At 52.4% G+C, this 16,971-nt stretch overlaps 1 protein-coding gene across 6 annotated transcripts in view; it reads right to left on the bottom strand.

Moving 5' to 3' along the window:
* Positions 1 to 4,163: 4,163 nt before the first annotated feature.
* PPARD (peroxisome proliferator activated receptor delta) overlaps positions 4,164 to 16,971 on the bottom strand; it is an 84,213-nt gene continuing 71,405 nt past the window's right edge. For 3 of the 6 annotated variants that reach the window (XM_019830482.3, XM_019830483.3, XM_019830484.3), the window contains 4 exons: positions 9,587 to 9,725; positions 7,956 to 8,158; positions 7,328 to 7,778; positions 4,164 to 6,294 (listed from right to left, as the gene is read on the bottom strand). In XM_019830482.3, coding sequence (XP_019686041.1) covers positions 6,047 to 6,294; positions 7,328 to 7,778; positions 7,956 to 8,158; positions 9,587 to 9,725 — 1,041 coding nt within the window. In that variant the 3' untranslated portion in view covers positions 4,164 to 6,046. Of the gene's footprint in view, positions 6,295 to 7,327; positions 7,779 to 7,955; positions 8,159 to 9,586; positions 9,726 to 10,853; positions 11,078 to 16,971 lie in introns of all 6 variants that reach the window. The other 3 variants (XM_011282251.4, XM_045057428.1, XM_011282253.4) reach the window with 2 other exon arrangements.

Below are 16,971 nucleotides of genomic sequence, written 5' to 3'. Positions count from 1 at the left end.
AAGAGCACTTTCCTGAGAGGAAGTCAGCTGTGAGCCCAGCAGCCATGGAAACTAGTGCCTGGGTTCTGGGCGGTAGAACCTCTTGGAAGCTCCACAGCCTCCATAGGCACAGTCACATTTTCACTTTTTTTTTTTTTTTTTTTTTTTTTTAGACAGAGAGGGAGACAGAGAGGGGGACAGAGGATCCAAAGCAGGATCCAGGCTCCAAACTGTCAGCACAGAGCCCAACACCAGGCTCAAACCCATGAGCCAGGAGACCATGACCTAAGCCGAAGTCAGACGCTCAACTGACTGAGCTCTTCAGGCACCCCTAGCTTTTCTAGGTTTTGCCAACTTGTTTTTCAAGTGGATTATACCAATTTCTATTCCCTTCTCAGCATATAAGAATTTGTACTGCTATTCTTTCTGTCGACATTTTCTATGTTGGTCTTCCATACTATTTTCTGGGATATTTCCATAGATCCTTCTTGAGGTGCAAAAATGATCTCTTTGATGGTGTCTAACCTGTTTTGTTTTGTTTAACTCTTTTTTTCCCCCTTTTTCCCCCTGGAAGTTCCAGGTATTTCTTTTAAAATGTTTCTTTTTTGGGGGGCTTAGTTGGTTAAGCGTCTGACTTTAGCTCAGGTCATGATCTCGCAGTTCATGAATTCAAGCTCCACATCAGGCTCTCTGCTGTCAGCAGAGCCCCCTTCAGATCCTCTGTCTTCCTCTTTCTCTGTCCCTCCCCCACTCTCACTCACTCACTCTCTGAAAAATAAATAAACATTAAAAAAAAATGTTCCTTTTCTTGGGGGTGTCTGGGTGACTCAGTTGGTTGAGTGTCCTTGATTTCTGCTCAGGTCATGATCCCAGGTTGTGGGATGGAGCCCCACGTTGGGCTCTGTATTGAGTGTGGAGCCTACTTGGGATTCTCTCTCTCCCTAATAAATAAAAATAAAATAAATGCAATGTTCATTTCTTTCTTAGAAAACAAACTGCTCCTTATGTGTTGATTTTTTTCTTTGTATTTTTTAAAAACATAAAAGTTATTTATGATTTTACTTTTTTATGTAATCTGTACTCCCAGTGTAAGGCTCAAACTCATGACCCCGAGATCAAGAGTTTCATGCTCTCCTGACAGAGCCAGGCAGGCGCCTTTATTTATTTATTTATTTATTTACTTACTTACTTACTTACTTTTTTTTTTTTTAAATTTATTTTTGAGACAGAGAGAGACAGAGCATGAGCAGGGGAGGGGCAGAGACGGGGAGACACAGAATCTGAAGCGGGCTCCAGGCTCTAAGCTGTCAGCACAGAGCCCAATGCGGGGCTCGAACTCATGGAGTGTGAGATCATGACCTGAGCTGAAGTCGGACACTCAACCAACTGAGCCACCCAGGCGCCCCTATTTATTTCTTATAATGTATTCAAGTTATATTTTTGGATGTCCTGGGGGTTCTAATTTCACTGGTTGTTATGGCTACGTATTTTCATGCAGGATTATTTTCTTCATTTTTATAATTTTGTGGGAATTCTCAACTGCCAGTATGTGTCCTCCAGAAAGGTTTTGCATGTTTCTTCCAGGCTCCCCAGGGATATTACCAGCCTGAGACCCCATTTCTTCCTTCCTTCCTTTCTTCTTCCTCCCTCCCTCTCTCTCTCTTCCTTCCTTCCCTCCCTTCCTACCTTCCTTCCTTCCTTCCTTCCTTATAAGCTCCATACCCAATGTGGGGCTTAAATTCATGACCCTGAGATTAAGAGTCGCATGCTCCACTGACTGAGTCAGCCAGGCACTCCTCTCTTTGTATTTTTTCTTTCTCTCTTCCTTCCCTCCTTCGTATTTATTTATTTTGAGAGAGAGAGAGAGAGAGAGAGAGAGAGAGAGAGAGAGACAGAGAGAGAGAGCTTGAGTAGGGGAGGGGCAGAGAGAGGGAGAGAGAGAATCCCAAGCAGGCTCCACACTGTCAGTGCAAGAGCCCCTAACATGGGGCTTGATCCCAGGAACCATGAGATCATGACCGCAGCCAAAATCAAGAGCTTAGTTGGCTGAGCCACTCAAGCACCCCTTTCTTTCTTTCTTTTTCAAAAAAATAATTTCAGAAGTTTTAAAGAACTATCACAACGATAGTATCTTCTAATTCTCTTAAGGTTGCTTTCTTCTCTTTTAGTCTAAATATTTGATTCACTTATTGTCCTGAGCATCATTAAAAGGAGACTGGGTGACTATTGCTCCCTAAGTTTTGCTCACAGGTAAAAAGCAGATGGCCTAAGGCCCTGGAACAGTATGCCTCATTCTAGCTGAGTGACCCCAGCCACACTTGCTAATCTCTCATTGTGCCTCACCTGCAAAACGGGCAGGTGATAGTATTTGCCTTAGAGTAGTGGTGAGAATTAAGAGGTGATGTATATAGAATGCCTGGCTCAAAATAGGTGCTTAATAAAGAATATCACTTAGTGATAGCAATAATAAGGTGCCGGAGCGAAGAGATGCTATCTCTTTACAGCACCAGAAGCCAGGTAACAATAGAAAGCTGGTAGGGTGCCTGGTTGGCTCAGTTGGTGGAACATGGGACTCTTGGGGCGCCTGGGTGGCGCAGTCGGTTGAGCGTCCGACTTCAGCCAGGTCACGATCTCGCGGTCCGTGGGTTCGAGCCCCGCGTCGGGCTCTGGGCCGATGGCTCGGAGCCTGGAGCCTGTTTCCGATTCTGTGTCTCCCTCTCTCTCTGCCCCTCCCCCTTTCATGCTCTGTCTCTCTGTCCCAAAAAAAAAATAAATAAATAAATAAAAATAAAAATAAATAAATAAATAAATAAATAAACGTTGAAAAAAAAAGAACATGGGACTCTTGATCTCGGTATTCTAAGTTTGAGACCCACACTGGGTGTCAAGATTACATTAAAAATAAAATCTTACAAAAATAAAGAAAACTGGTACTGAGACTTACCTTCTCCTCCCTGAACTGTTATTTAGTTTTTTGGTATCCTCTGTCCTTACCTCTTTAGCCCTGGGAAGAGGACTGGCCTTTAACAGCTGAGCTAGTCTTCAACTATTTTTCTACCGCCTAGTGTGTGGGAAAGGAGAGGGAAGTGAGAAAAAGAAACCAAGCAGATCAGCAAGCAAGGCGATCAATTTCAGAGATGCCCCTGTTCCAAGCATTCCTCTTCCTGCTCCTCACTTCCTCCTGTTCCCCTGAGACTGTCACTCTCCTGGCTGAGATGAACCTCATGGGACTTGACAGTTCAGATCACTCTGGCCAGTAACAGAGAAAACCGGGAGGCAAGTGTCACACTTAACCATCACCATAAGCTTGAGCCTCCTGGGGCCGCTCCCCTCCAGCGGGTGTCTGCACTTTGTGCTGGTTAATCGCTGGCTCTGGGCTCCTGGTTTCTGCAGCGTCGGTGGAGGTTCGAGAGATGCTGGCCACCAGATGATACCATTTCCCACACGGCCCCAGGGGTGAGAGCGTCTGCCCCGCTACTGATGTCTGGATGACCTCCGCTTTCCCCCTTTTGATCTTTCAGTCCTTCCAATGCTTTTGTAACAACTTCCTGTAGTAATTCCCCGTTTTGAAATTCTTAGGGGTGTCTGCTTTCCTGGCTAGATAAGCACCGAGCTGGCCTCACGGCGGCCCAGCCCACTGGCCGCTGAGGGCTGGGCGCTCCTGGGGCCTCTGTGAAGATGGCACCTCCACAAGCAGAGGAGAAAACTGGGGTGTCGGCTGAGGAAAGTCCTGGTCGCTTGTGTGGGTGGTCAAAACTGGACAGCAAACGACAGGTTTTTGGCTTTGCATTTCCACACACCACTCAAGGCCCTTCTGAGACCCTCCCCAGGCCCTCCTCACACCACCCTGGTTTGTACCGTGACACCAAGGGGGGTGTGTGTGTCCTTTCTGCCGCCTCCCGCCCCCCACCCCCCACGCCGGTACCCCTGATGTTCCTTGCAGGACGGGGATGGCATCTTCTCGCTCCTCCGCCCCCGCTCACTGACGGATGGTGGGCAGGGCGGGGGATGGGGAAAGATGGGCAGCTCTCACAAGCCAGAATCAACTCTCCTGGCCTGTACCCCAAAGTCTCACTTGCCCAGCCAAGTTTCCCACTTCGTGCGCTGGACATGGAGGAGGGGGAGGGGTCTGGTCAGCCGCCTGGGAAAAACACGTAAATAACTGAGTCAGCCTAAATCAACTCTTAAATATTTAATTCCCATTTATTTAAAGTTCTGTCAGTCTGTGTACACTATTTATATTAAAAACACAGGAAGCTGGGGCTCCTAGCAAAAATATACATTTCGATTTTGGAGATTGTTCAGACACTGAGAAGAGCTATATCCTCAGCACCAGACCTGGGGGGGGGGGGGGGTGGGGGCCGGGGGTCAGGCACAGCGTCTCTCCCTTTACAGCGCTGGCTCAAAGGGAGCACCCCAACCCCAATCCTTGGTCAGCCGAGGGTGGGGGTGGGAGAGGGAAGTATCTTGTCAGTAGAGAATGAGCTCAGGGCATGGAAGGCAGGGGCAGATGGACGGGACCCAGGAAGCCTGGGCTCTGGCCTCAGCCCTTCCCCAACCTTTCTCATAGACCCTCAGCAAGTCCCTCGCCCTTCCAGGCCAGTCTCTTTCCTGGAGAAGCAGCCTGGGTGGGCTCTCGGCCTTCCTGCTCAGACACAGCATCCAAGCTGGGCTTCAGCCCCTCTTCCCAGGCTTAGTGCTTCACGTGGGAGGAGCGGGACTGGGCCTGGCAAGGTCTCTGGTCACCAGAAGCTGCACAGGGTCAGTGACCAGCCGGGCCAAACACGGGAAGGGGAGGGCGGCAGAACTGTTGGGACGAATGGACGTCACACTGAGCAGTCACACATGAGCAGGTGCTGGGCTGGCTCAGCTGACCCCTGGCCACCAAGGGATCTGGCCCAGCTCTGCCCATCTGCCTGTAGGCCCCTCTAGCCCATCTGTCTCAGGGAAGGGAGGGCAGGGTGAAGGGTGTGGAACCAGGTAAAGTGAGTCAGTGCTTGTGTGTGTGGAGTGGGAGCTCCAGGGAGTGTGTGTGGGGGGGCGTGGGCTTCAGCTGGGCTCCTGGATGCATCTGAGGCCGGGTCCTGGCACTGAGTGGAGAAACAGGAGTCGTGGTCAGTGGCTGCTGCAGAGTGGGAGTAGGGGGGATGGGTGCCGATGACACCAAGGCCTGGGGTCAGAATTAAGTACACCGCCTGCTGCCTTCCCTGCCAACATCTGCCTCCCTCGAGGCTTGCTCCTCTTCAGTGGGGGTCCCACCTGGAGGGACGCCCACCTCCTTCCAGGCTGGGGGTGTCCCCCAGCGGCCAGCGCAGGGGACCATCAGTGACACTGACCTGGAAGACTGGTGAAAAGAAGAACAGAGAGGGCATTGGTATCAGTGGGGCTGGGACGTGCTGCTGGAGAGGGGTTGGCTGGGTAGGGGAAGGCGGTGATAGTCTGGGGGAGTGACTCGGTGACTCGGGCTGTTGCTGCAGTCAGCCCAGGCCCTGCGTGGCTTCCCCAGGAAGCCTGGCCCAGAGAACTTAGTGTTTCTTTGGATGGCCCAAATCCTTTGCTGTGAAGACAGGAGAAGTGAGGCCCCTACCCCTGCAGGTGACTGTTGGTACAGAGGGCAGGCCCATTCCTCCTGCTCCTTGGGGGACAGGGGACGGGGCGGACAAAGGCAGAGGACCCGTTCCATGCTGCTGGTGAAGTAACACAAACTGTCTCACAAAAGGAGGGACAGACACAGGGATGGGGAGAGAGAAGGGGAGGGAGGGAGTGAGGAAGAGGCAAACCTACAGAGAGAAAGGAAGAGAGGGAGCGCAAGGAAATTAGAGAAGAAAGAGGGACTGAGACCGAGCACGAGGAAGAAGGGAGCGCAGGGAGCAGAGCAGGGGCGAGAGACCGCGTGTCTGAGCACAGGATGGGATTCCACGGCTCCCGGTGCGGCTCCGGGCGCGGTGTGATGCCAAGCGGCGCCGGCGCTCAGGGCTGCGTTCAGGGCTGCTCTCCGGAAAAGTCCCGTGGGTGGTGCCTATCTCTGCTCTGTCCGCCTGCCCCTGAAGGCCCCAGGCGCACACCCTCAGTACATGTCCTTGTAGATCTCCTGGAGCAGCGGGTGCAGTGAGGTCTCCGTCTCGGTCTTCTTGATGCGCTGCATCATCTGGGCGTGCTCGGTGACCAGCTGCCGCAGGTCGGCCATCTTCTGCAGCAGCTTGGGGAAGAGGTACTGGGCGTAGGGGTGGTTGGCCTGCAGGTGGAACTCGAGGGCACGCAGGATGGTGTCCTGGATGGCCTCCACCTGGGGAACGTTTATGAGGCCTGGCCGGTCTGTGGGGACACAGGGCAGAGGTGTGGGAGGGGGCAGGCATGCATGGGGACATAACGGGGTCAGAGGAGCTCCCTTACCCCTACCCTACCCTGTGTGGGTGACTCGGCCCGGGGGACAGCAGACCTATTGCTGTGATGGACCCAAGCCCTGGCCTGTCGGTGACTGCCCCACTGAGTATTCTAGTGTCTCCACCCCGGGTCCTGGCCCATCTCCTTTGCTTTTTTGTTTTTTCTTCTGAAAAAGGCAGTATCCTATCAGGGTTAAGAGACTCGCTGCCTGGATTCAACTCCCATCACTACCACAGACTAGCGATGAGGCTATGGGCAGGCCACTCAGCCTCTCTGACTTCAGTTTCCTCACCTGTAAAATGGGGTAACAGAAGCACCTTCTGCACAGGGTTGTTGTGAGGATTAAATGAGTTATACTCTAGGAAACAGAACAGTACCTGGCATGAAGTAAGTTCTGTGGCACTGTTAGCATGAGTACTGTATCTATTATATTGGAATCTGAAAAACGCAGGCCAAGGATGGAAAATTTCTCTACCATCAGAAATAATCCCCATTAAGGGGCACCTGGGTGGCCCAGTCGGTTAAGCGTCCAACTCTTGATTTTGGCTCAGGTCATGATCTCATGGTTCGTGAGTTCGAGCCTCGCATCGGGCTCCACACTGACAGCACCGAGCCTGCTTGGGGTTCTCTCTCTCCCTCTCTCTCTCTGCCCCGACCCACTCGTTCTCTATCTCTCTCTCAAAGTAAATACATAAACTCAAAAAAAAAAAAAAAAAAAAAAAAAGGAAATAATTCCCATTAACATATTGGCACATTCCTTTTCAGTCCTTTTTCTGTCTCCTCTCCATCTATAAGACAGAGCCGGTCCTCCACGTACAGTTAGTGCCTCGTGTGTTCCACTGCCATCATCACATGGACACTTCCCCATGCTGCTCCAGCTTAGGCTTGGCGCCCTGCAGTGAGGGCCCAACCCCCAGAAGGGCTGGGTGTGTGGGGCAGGCCTACCTGCCCCACCCTCACTTACCTCCACAAAGAATGATGGCCGCAATGAAGAGAGCCAGGTCACTGTCATCAAGTTCCAGGGCATTGAACTTGACAGCAAACTCAAACTTGGGCTCGATGATGTCACTGAAGGGCTTTCGGAGGCTTCGCAGGAACTCACGGGTGACAAAACCAGTGCCGTTGGCCACCAGCAACCCGTCCTTGTTGACAATGGAGGCCAGCATGGCAAAGATGGCCTCATGCACACCATACTTGAGAAGTGTCACCTGGTCGTTGAGGAAGAGGTTGCTGAAGCTGGGTATGCTCTTGGCGAACTCGGTGAGCTCACGCACAGTCTCTACTGTGGTGCACTGGCAGCGGTAGAAGACATGCACGCTGATCTCCTTGTAGGGTGGCAGGCCGTTCACCAGCTGCTTCCACACCAGGCCCTTCTCTGCTTGCCACAATGTCTCGATGTCGTGGATCACAAAGGGCTGAAAACCAGGCCCCGTTAGAGGCCAGGCCTTGGGGGACCCCCGCCCATATGCTCCCCAGACCCCCTGCCTGTACCATGAAGTTAGGGGAGGGAGGAGGCCCGGTTCTCCCAGAAGTCAGGCAGGTGGCAGCAGGGCCCAGAGCCTGGGACCGCCAGGCCGAGCAGTGACACTCACCGCCGTGTGACTGGCCTTGCCGGTGAGGATGCCGCGGGCCTTCTTTTTGGTCATGTTGAAGTTTTTCAGGTAGGCGTTGTAGATGTGCTTGGAGAAGGCCTTCAGGTCGGCCACCTGCGGGTTGTGCTGATTCCCCTCGCTTGCTGTCAGCCCTGCCACCAGCTTCCTCTTCTCGGCCTCTGGCATCCGGCCAAAGCGAATGGCTGTATTGTGGGGTGGGGGTGAGGGAGAGGTCATCGAGGAGCCCAGGCAGGGGCTAGCACCTCTGACCTCCTTGTCCCACTACAGCTACATGGGTCAAAATGGAAACATACTTTTTGACCTCAGGACCCTCAGAAGCTCTAGAGCCACAACGTTGGACATGTTGGGGAACTCCTCCGGAATGTAAGCTCCGAGGGGACAGGGATTCTGTCTTGTTCACAGTGCCTGGCACACAAGGGCTCTAACTCATGGAGTTGACTGAGCCACTGTGGCTGGAAGGCGGTGCAGTGTGACAGGCAGGAAGACGGTCTCTGGTGTCAAAGGCCTGTACTCGAGTTCCAGCTTGGCAGCTTACTAGCCACGTGACTTAAGGCAGGCTATTTCACCTTTATTCATAAGAAAAATGGGCCAATACTTCAACCTCACTGGATTGTCAAAACAGTCGTGAGACTGACGCGCTGCCCGCTGTGCTAAGAAGGCAGCTTCAAAACAATTAAATAAGAATGTTCACACGGTAAGCACTCAAAAACTAGTCATTAGTGATGGAACAGGATACAAATCTGGCTTCTCTAAAAGAAAAGGTAAGAAGAATGGAGTTGGCCCTGGGATCTCCTAAGAAATCCCCTCAGCCCACTCAAGCAATGGAGCCCAGGCATTTACAGACTGAGGGATCAAACCCCAGACGTGCCAGGCCCCAGCACCTAAGAAATGTTTCAGATGGAGGGCTTGGGTCCTGCCACCATCTAAAATGTAAGAGAGGGTAGCTGTGGGTGAAGACTTTTAAACAAGAAGGCTCCCCCTTGTCGCCTGGGGGTGGGTGACCCAGATAGGCAAAGAGGGGGCAGGTGGGCCGCAAAATCCTACTGTATGGGGTCTGAAGACAAGACTGAGGGAGGCCTGGCGTGCAGGGCAGGCTCTGACTCCCAGGACTGGCCGGCCTCCAGGAAATTCCTGCCTGGCTTCTGGCAGCTGACACATATGGTCACTTGCTGGCTCCTGCCCGCCTTCGATAACCAAGAAGGGCTGAGGTGATCCCAGGCTTTGGCAGTGGCTTTTCACACTCTGTCAGGCCATCTGAGACAGGCTTGAGGTTCTAGGAGTGATGTTTCCAACACTACTGGAGCAGGGGTTGGTTCCCAGTTCCCTTCTGGGCCACAGAGGCTAAGCCTCAGGTACTGAGAGGTGGTGACTGCCCGGGACCCGGGACCCGGGACCCGGGACCCGGGACCCGGGACCCGAGACCCATGTGGGCGCTGAGCAGCCTGGGGAAGGCAGGTCTTAGGCCGGCTGGTACTGTGACACGTGTGCAGTGCCTGCTGCGTGCCAGGCACTGCTCTGAGGGCACTCCCTTTCTGGGCTCCCGGGAGCCTGGTTCCAGGCTGTGTGGAGGGAGCCAGCACCCCCTGTGCCTTGCCCGGGTCGGCTCTCACCATTATGCGACATGCCCAGGGCCACACATTTCTGGAAGCGACAGTACTGGCACTTGTTGCGGTTCTTCTTCTGGATCTTGCAGATCCGCTCACACTTCTCATATTCCAGCTTCATGCGGATCGTCCGACGGAAGAAGCCCTGAGGGACGGTGAGGAGGTGAGGAAAAGCCATGAGAAAGGGAGAAAGCTGGGAATCCTGCTCTGCCCAATGGGTTACGTCAGGGGCCCCAGTTACGTGTAAGGATGTAAAAATCCCTGAGCTCTGGAAGTAATGCAGGGAAATTTTTTTGGAGGGGAGAGGGAGAAGGAAAATAAATAACTCGAAAACTTTTGAAATATATATTTATATATCTTAATTATTTATTACAAATTTTTTTAAATGTTTATTTTTGAGAGAGGGAGAGAGACACACGCACAGAGAAGGAGAGCAGGGGAGGGGCAGAGAGTAAGGCAGAGAGAGAGAGAGAGAGAGAGAGAGAGAATCCCAAGCAAACTTCGGGACGTTCCTTATTTATTTTACATGCTTCTTTGTTAGTTTGGTAACATAAAATTGTATCCTGGATAACTTGATTTATTCATAAATGTATCTGGTTCTGTGTATTTTCCAGGCAGTGGTTTAATAAAATGATATGTGAGGGGTGCCTGGGTGGCTCAGTCAGTGGAGCGTCTGACTCTTAATTTTGGCTCAGGTTATGATCTCATGGTTCGTGAGTTCGAGCCCCGAGTCAGGCTCTGTGCTGACAGTGCCGAGCCTGCTTGGGATTCTCTCTCTTCCTCTCTCTCTCTCTGCCACTCCCCTGCTGGTGCTCACTTGCTCTCGTTCTCTCTCTCAAAATAAATAAATAAACTTAAAAACATATATGTGACATTTTGATGGGCGTGCAGTTGGGAGGACAATCCCAAAAACACGACTGGAAAAAGAAATGTCAAAGAGCCCCTTTCAGGCCTTGACATGCTGGAAGCTCTGATGTCAGGAGATGGTTCAGCCCAAGACCCTCATTCGTCCTGCTGGTCTTCTACAGCTGCGTCCCCAGGGGTGCCAGCAGCCAGACAGCCCATGTGAGCGGCTGGGGTGGCGCCCAGCAGGGCAGGCCTGACGAGGGACCAGCAGGACCCAGAGTGGAGGCCTGGAATGGGCCCAAGGGCCTGGCTGCCTCCCAGGTGGGAATTCCACTGGAGGCACTGTCAGGGCCCGGCCTCTCTGGCAGCTCAACTCACCATGTAATCACAGCCCCGACTGCCAGCCCCCACTCGCCATGGCCCCTACCTTGCACCCCTCGCATGCGTGAACACCGTAGTGGAAGCCTGATGCCTTGTCCCCGCACACACGGCACTCCATGTTGAGGCTGCCACACGAGGCCCCGTCACAGCCCATCTGCAACTGGTCCAGCAGCGAGGGTGGTGAGGAGCTCTGGGAGAGGTCTGCAGACACACAACATAGGGGTGGCTTCACACGCTGCCAGGACTGGGGCCAGGGGAGGTGGACAGAGCCTGTGGGGGCAGAGCAGGCGGTGGGAAGAGCCCATGTTTCTGAATCATACAGCCCTCAGCTCAGACACTTGAGGGCTATGTGCCTCAAGGAGTCGACCTCTCTGAGGATTGCTTTCTTCATCTAGAACGTGGGGCTTCTCTAGGAGGATGGCAAAAAGTTTCCAAAGCATTTCCCCAGATCTGACATACAGCAGGCGTTTGGGAAATGGCAGCTCTACTCTCCAGGGTAAGTCAGAGCATTCCTGGGCTGAGCTCGCCACTGGGGAGGAGAGAGAGGGTGTGTGCGTGTGAGTGTGTGTTGGGAGAAGCGACTATGTTTTGGGAAGAAAGGAGCAAGAGGGAGGAAGCAGACAGAATTTTTTTAGACCATCTTTGGGAAGTAGCTCTCTTAGCTTAAGAGGCTCCACTGTGTGGGCCACGTGGGGTTGTGTGAAATGTGTTTTGTGGACACTGAATTAGTGCAGACCCCTGCAGAGCTGCCCTTCACCCCCCTCTGCTGGGAAATGTGATTCCTGCGTGGACTCTGGAGATGCTGTAAAGGATCACTCAAGAAGCTCAGATTCATTCTCACAAAACTTCTTGCTCAAGTACAAAGAATGCAGGTATCAGTCATGTTGACTGGGAAGCATACTGAACTTCCCCAAGTTTTTTTCTATTAAATGTACAAGATGTTTGAACCAGGCGTTGTGAGTGTAAGCGCGGAAAGCACTCGGCCGTGGCAATGACTTCAGGGTGTATGTGCTGCCAGATGACTTAGTAAGAATTTCCGGGAGTCCCTTCTGAATCTCTCCCTTGGGCATTCAGAAACGAACCCTTCCCGGGGAAAAGGGACGTGCCCCGAGCCCCAGTCTCCCAGCCCAGGGCCAGCTGCATGGCCCCACGTGCCATCTGGCCTGCCATGCTGGCCTGCCAATCTGCTCTATTCTCTGCTCTCTTTCCTGATGACCAAGCAACCTCATCGGCGGCACAGGCCAAATCCCCAGACCGGAGAAGCAGTGGCTCAGAGCAGGATGGTACCTTAGGGAGACTCAGACCATGGAGATGAGCCCAGATTTAACATTTCCCAGGCTGCTGTTCCTACCTCTACGTAATACAGATTTAGGCCACTCCACAACATATCTTGATTTCCCTCCCATGGAGTAACCCACCCTCCCAGACCAAGGTGCACTCCACTCTTCCCACACCTTCCTCAGCTCTCCCTCGGGTCCTAGGAGTGACAGCAGAAGAGCCTTCAGCTAGACCCCATCTCGGCCACAGGGAGGGGCACACAAGCACCAGACCAGACCCCAGCAGGGAGGACCGAGCGGCCTGCTGCGATCCTGGGCTGGTGACACAAGGGCAGGGATGACACAAGTCCCTGGTTCCTAAAATGGCTTGTCCTGTCCCAGAGACTTAGCTCCTAACCTTCTGTCATTCCACGGGGTGGAAGCACCCACCTCAGCCCACAGATGGGGGCGAGTGGGCTCCCTTCCTCTCCTGGGCACAGGGCTGTAGGGGAGCCTCCAGCCGTGGAGGGCAAAGCCACTTTGGTTTTCTTCCTGGCCTTTTGTCACCACACGACAGACTACGTGTGTTTACTCAGTGTTGGGCGCCCTCCACCAGAACATAAGGGCCACGGCACAGGAGCTCTGCCACCAGGGTGCTGCTGGATGGGGAGCCGGCACTCAGTGACTCTGGAATAAGTGGTCCTTAAGGTCCCTGGGCATCCTGAGCTCAGCGCCAACTGGCTGGAGGAGCTGGACAATATCCAGCACTCCTAGAGGCATTTTAATAGGGCAGGAGAACTCACAGGGCGAATTGTTGGGAGAAAACGAGACCTGCGCAGATGCCAGGCAGAAGGGTTTCCGGCACTTCCTCCTCTGATCTGTGTGGTCTGTATGCGTGCTCACTTTGTGTCACTTCTTGTAAGCAGTGTTGTTTTTGTGGCTGACACGTCTGCCTCCTCTGCTAGACTTGGGACATCTCTAATCACGTTGTCTTTGGGTCTCAAAGCCCACCTCCACCACCGAGTCTTGTCCACAGTAACCAACCTCTTGGGTGGTGCCTTCCTTGTTTTCCCTCGTGACCCTGGAGGCTGGGCAGGTGTCTGGTCATTTGTACTGCAATGCCACCCTCTCTTTTCATTCAACAGACATGTGATGAGCACCAGCTGTGTGCAGGGTGGGATCGGACCCTGCCCTGGTCTAGCTCAGGTAAGAATGAGGTAAGAAAACTGGAACACAACATGGTGATTGGCATCACTGGCCGAGGGGCAGGCAGATGACACAGGACTGTGAAGGAGCCACCACTCAGACATGAGACTGTCAGGGAGATTGCTTCCCTCTGGGCTCAAAGGTGAGAGCTTTGGGGGCGCCTGGGTGGCTCAGTTGGTTAAGAGTCTGACTTCAGCTCAGGTCATGATCTTACAGTTCATGAGTTCAAGCCCTGCATCGAGCTCTCTGCTGTCAGCACAGAGCCCACTTTAGATCCTCTGTTCCTCCCTCTTGCTGCCCCTCCCCTGCTCCTTCTCTCTCCCTCCCTCCCTCCCTCTCAAAATAAATAAATAAACTTAAAAAAAAAAATAATTAAAAAAAAAAAAAGAGAGCTTTGGAAGACCTCCAAATAGCTTCCAGATGCTCAGGAACAGCAGGCTTGAGAGTTAAGAATGTGACTCAGGAGCCATGTGGTCTGAGATCAAATTGGTGTCTTGGGCTCAAAACCCAGCTCTGCCCTCTGGGCCTCAGTTTCCTCCGCGGTAAAAGAGAGATGACAGGCATATCTATCTGAGAGTCATGGTGAAAAGTAATAGAACTACCACAGACAAAAGGCCTAGAACTTGGAAGAGGCATGGAATTATCAGTGTTAAGTTAGGAGGATGCCCGTCAGCAAGCTGCAATTCTGCCCTCTCCAAGCTGTGTACCCCACACAGGCAGGGACCTTCCTCTTTCTGGCTGATTGTACCCCTTCACCCACAGCTTCACAGAAATCCAAGGTTGTGGGGGAAGGGAGCGTCTCTGCTTATGAGACCCGGAGAGGCCCCAGGCCAAGACCAAGCGTCTCACTTCCCCTGGCCTGCCACGGGCCCTTGGCCCAGGGGCATCAGGATCACCTGGGAGACGCCAAGCTGCTCAAGCCCTACTAGCCACCAAAACCACCTGAGCTCTGGGTCCTGAGGAGAGACCCTGGGTGTGCATCCCCAGGGAAGTGCTGCAAATGGCGACTGTGGAGAAACAGGCCCAGGGCAGTGTCAGGGCCTGGGAGATGGATGTCCTGCCCCCAGGTGGTGAACAGGCACAGGCTGCAGAACTTGAAAGCAGTCAGCGAGGCTTGGTAGCAGGCTAGTGAGACACAGGCACCCGCTGCCCATTTGAGGGGAATAAGAGAACAAAAAAACTGACCCAAGAGGCAGAAAGAGGCAGAGGAGATGAGGGGCTAGGGTGGGCAAAAGCATATGCATTCTCCAGGGGGAGGTTTTGTGGCAGCGTGCATGTGTACCAGGGCTACTGAAGTGGTGGTGATTCGGGAGTGGGTTTTCTTTTTTTTTTAATTTTTTTTTTTACATTTATTTATTTTTGAGACAGAGACAGAGCATGAACAGGGGAGGGGCAGAGAGAGGGGGGGACACAGAATGGGAAGCAGGCTCCAGGCTCTGAGCCATCAGCCCAGAGCCTGACGCGGGGCTCGAACTCAGGGACGGCGAGATCGTGACCTGAGCTGAAGTCGGACACTTAACCGACTGAGCCACCCAGGTGCCCCTCGGGAGTGGGTTTTCTAAAGATAAAAGATAAAGAATTTGGGGGCGCCTGGGTGGCGCAGTCGGTTAAGCGTCCGACTTCAGCCAGGTCACGATCTCGCGGTCCGTGAGTTCGAGCCCCGCGTCGGGCTCTGGGCTGATGGCTCAGAGCCTGGAGCCTGTTTCCGATTCTGTGTCTCCCTCTCTCTCTGCCCCTCCCCCGTTCATGCTCTGTCTCTCTCTGTCCCAAAAATAAAAAAAAAAAAAAAAAAGATAAAAGATAAAGAATTTGGTTTCTTCCTGGTTGACCACCTGGCTTAAGGGTTTATCCTTGAATCACCACCCTACCTAAAAGTAATGATGGCAGAATGCTCCGCGTTCTAGGGACCAGGTTCTGAAGGCCCCACAGCCTCACCATGAGCCATAGGGTTCCGAGAGGCCCTCCCATACCAGGAGTCCCAGCCTTGGTGTCCCTCAGGAATGCTGGGTGGAGCCATTAGGGCATGCCATTCCGAGGGCCGCCTGCCTGCACAGCGGGCCACTCTCCCAAGCCAGCGCAGCACAGCCCTCCTCCGGCTCCTCCTCTGTTCTCAGGAAACGTACTTGCTCACCTGACGGCCATCATCTGGGCCCTGAGCCCCCGCCTCTGAACTTCCACTCCAGCCGCACCCTGCCTGACCTCCCAAACATCTTCTGAGGGTCTACCTCCACCTCTACCACAGGAGGGGAGGGGGAAAGAACCAGCATTTATCAGCCCCCCACTAAGAGCTTGTTAGTATCATTTCATATCACCTTGGAAGACAGAACTGACCCCATTTAAGATGAGGTTAAGGGATCTGCCCAAGGTCACCTAATACACGGTGGGACCAGGACTTGAACCTAAACCTGACTGCCCTGTAAAGACTGTATTTATATGAATAACAGCTCTTTTTTTGGGCACGCCTACTGTGTACCAGGTGCTCTGCTGGATACATTGTACCATTAATCCCATGTGAACCTTAAATAACCCTTCAAGCAGGTCTACTTATCCTTTTATAGGCGAGGAAAGTGAGGTTCAGATGCTTAAGTAACATGCTGACAGTGGCATTAACCAGATCGTTCATTTTACATGTCCTCTTGGCCAGGCCGTGATACCCATGGTACCCAGTTTTTGATCAAACACCAGTCTAGATGTTGCTGTGAAAGTATTTTTTAGATGTGATTAAAGTTTTAATTTAATTTTTTAAGTTTATTTATTTATTTTGACAAAGAGACAGAATGAGTGGGGAGGGGCAGAGAGAGAGAGAGAGAGAGAGAGAGAGAGAGAGAGAGATTCCCAAGCAGGCTCCGAGCTGCCAGCGCAGAACCCAAAGTGGGGCTCAAACTCGTGAAACTGAGATGATGACCTGAGCCGAAACTGAGTCAAATGACTGAGCCACCCAGGCACCCTTAGATGTGATTAACATTTAAATCATGACTTTCCATAATGTAAGTAGGCCTCAGCCAATTAGTTGAAGGCCTTATGAAAAAAGACTGAGGCCTCCCTAAGAAAGAAGAAATTCTGCCTCGGGACTGCCTTCAAACCCGAGCTACGGCATTAACTTCCCTGGGTCTCTTGTCCGGTGGCCTGTCCTGCAGATTTTCAACTTGCCAGCCCTCACAATGGTGTGAGCCAGTTCCTTACACACACACACACTCCCTCTCTTTCCATGCATGCACACATCCTATTGGTTCTGTTTCTCTAGAGAACCCCGACTAATACAGCATCAGAGTAAGACCTGGAACCTAAAACCATCCAATTCCTTGGGCTGAGCTCTTATTGTACTCTATGACTTCCCATAAGCATGTATATGTTCATTACTATTAAATCAGTAATTCATGATTATGATAAATGATGAGACATGTCACTGCTGAGGATGACATCGTGCCATTATTCAAATGTTTGGACTCAGAGTAAACATTAAGCCCAACTCCCAGAGAGTGAACGAACTATCAGTTGTACCATCTTGGATTACAAGTTCAGCAAACAGACACTACTGACCTTATTCACATCATTTATGTATGGATGAAGGTTCTCGCGCATATCTAGTTTCCATCACTGCAGGTATGCTGTTGTCATACCCGTGAGAGTGGCCAGGAGGGGCCAACACTGTTACCTTTGCTGGCAGAGCCCCATAGGTAAATAGCTTCTGAAGTGTCAGGG

The sequence above is a fragment of the Felis catus genome, chromosome B2 (genome assembly GCF_018350175.1).
Source record: "Felis catus isolate Fca126 chromosome B2, F.catus_Fca126_mat1.0, whole genome shotgun sequence".
Classification (NCBI taxonomy): domain Eukaryota; kingdom Metazoa; phylum Chordata; class Mammalia; order Carnivora; family Felidae; genus Felis; species Felis catus.
Note: the sequence above shows the minus strand (reverse complement) of the source record. Positions and strands in the feature narration are given on the sequence as shown.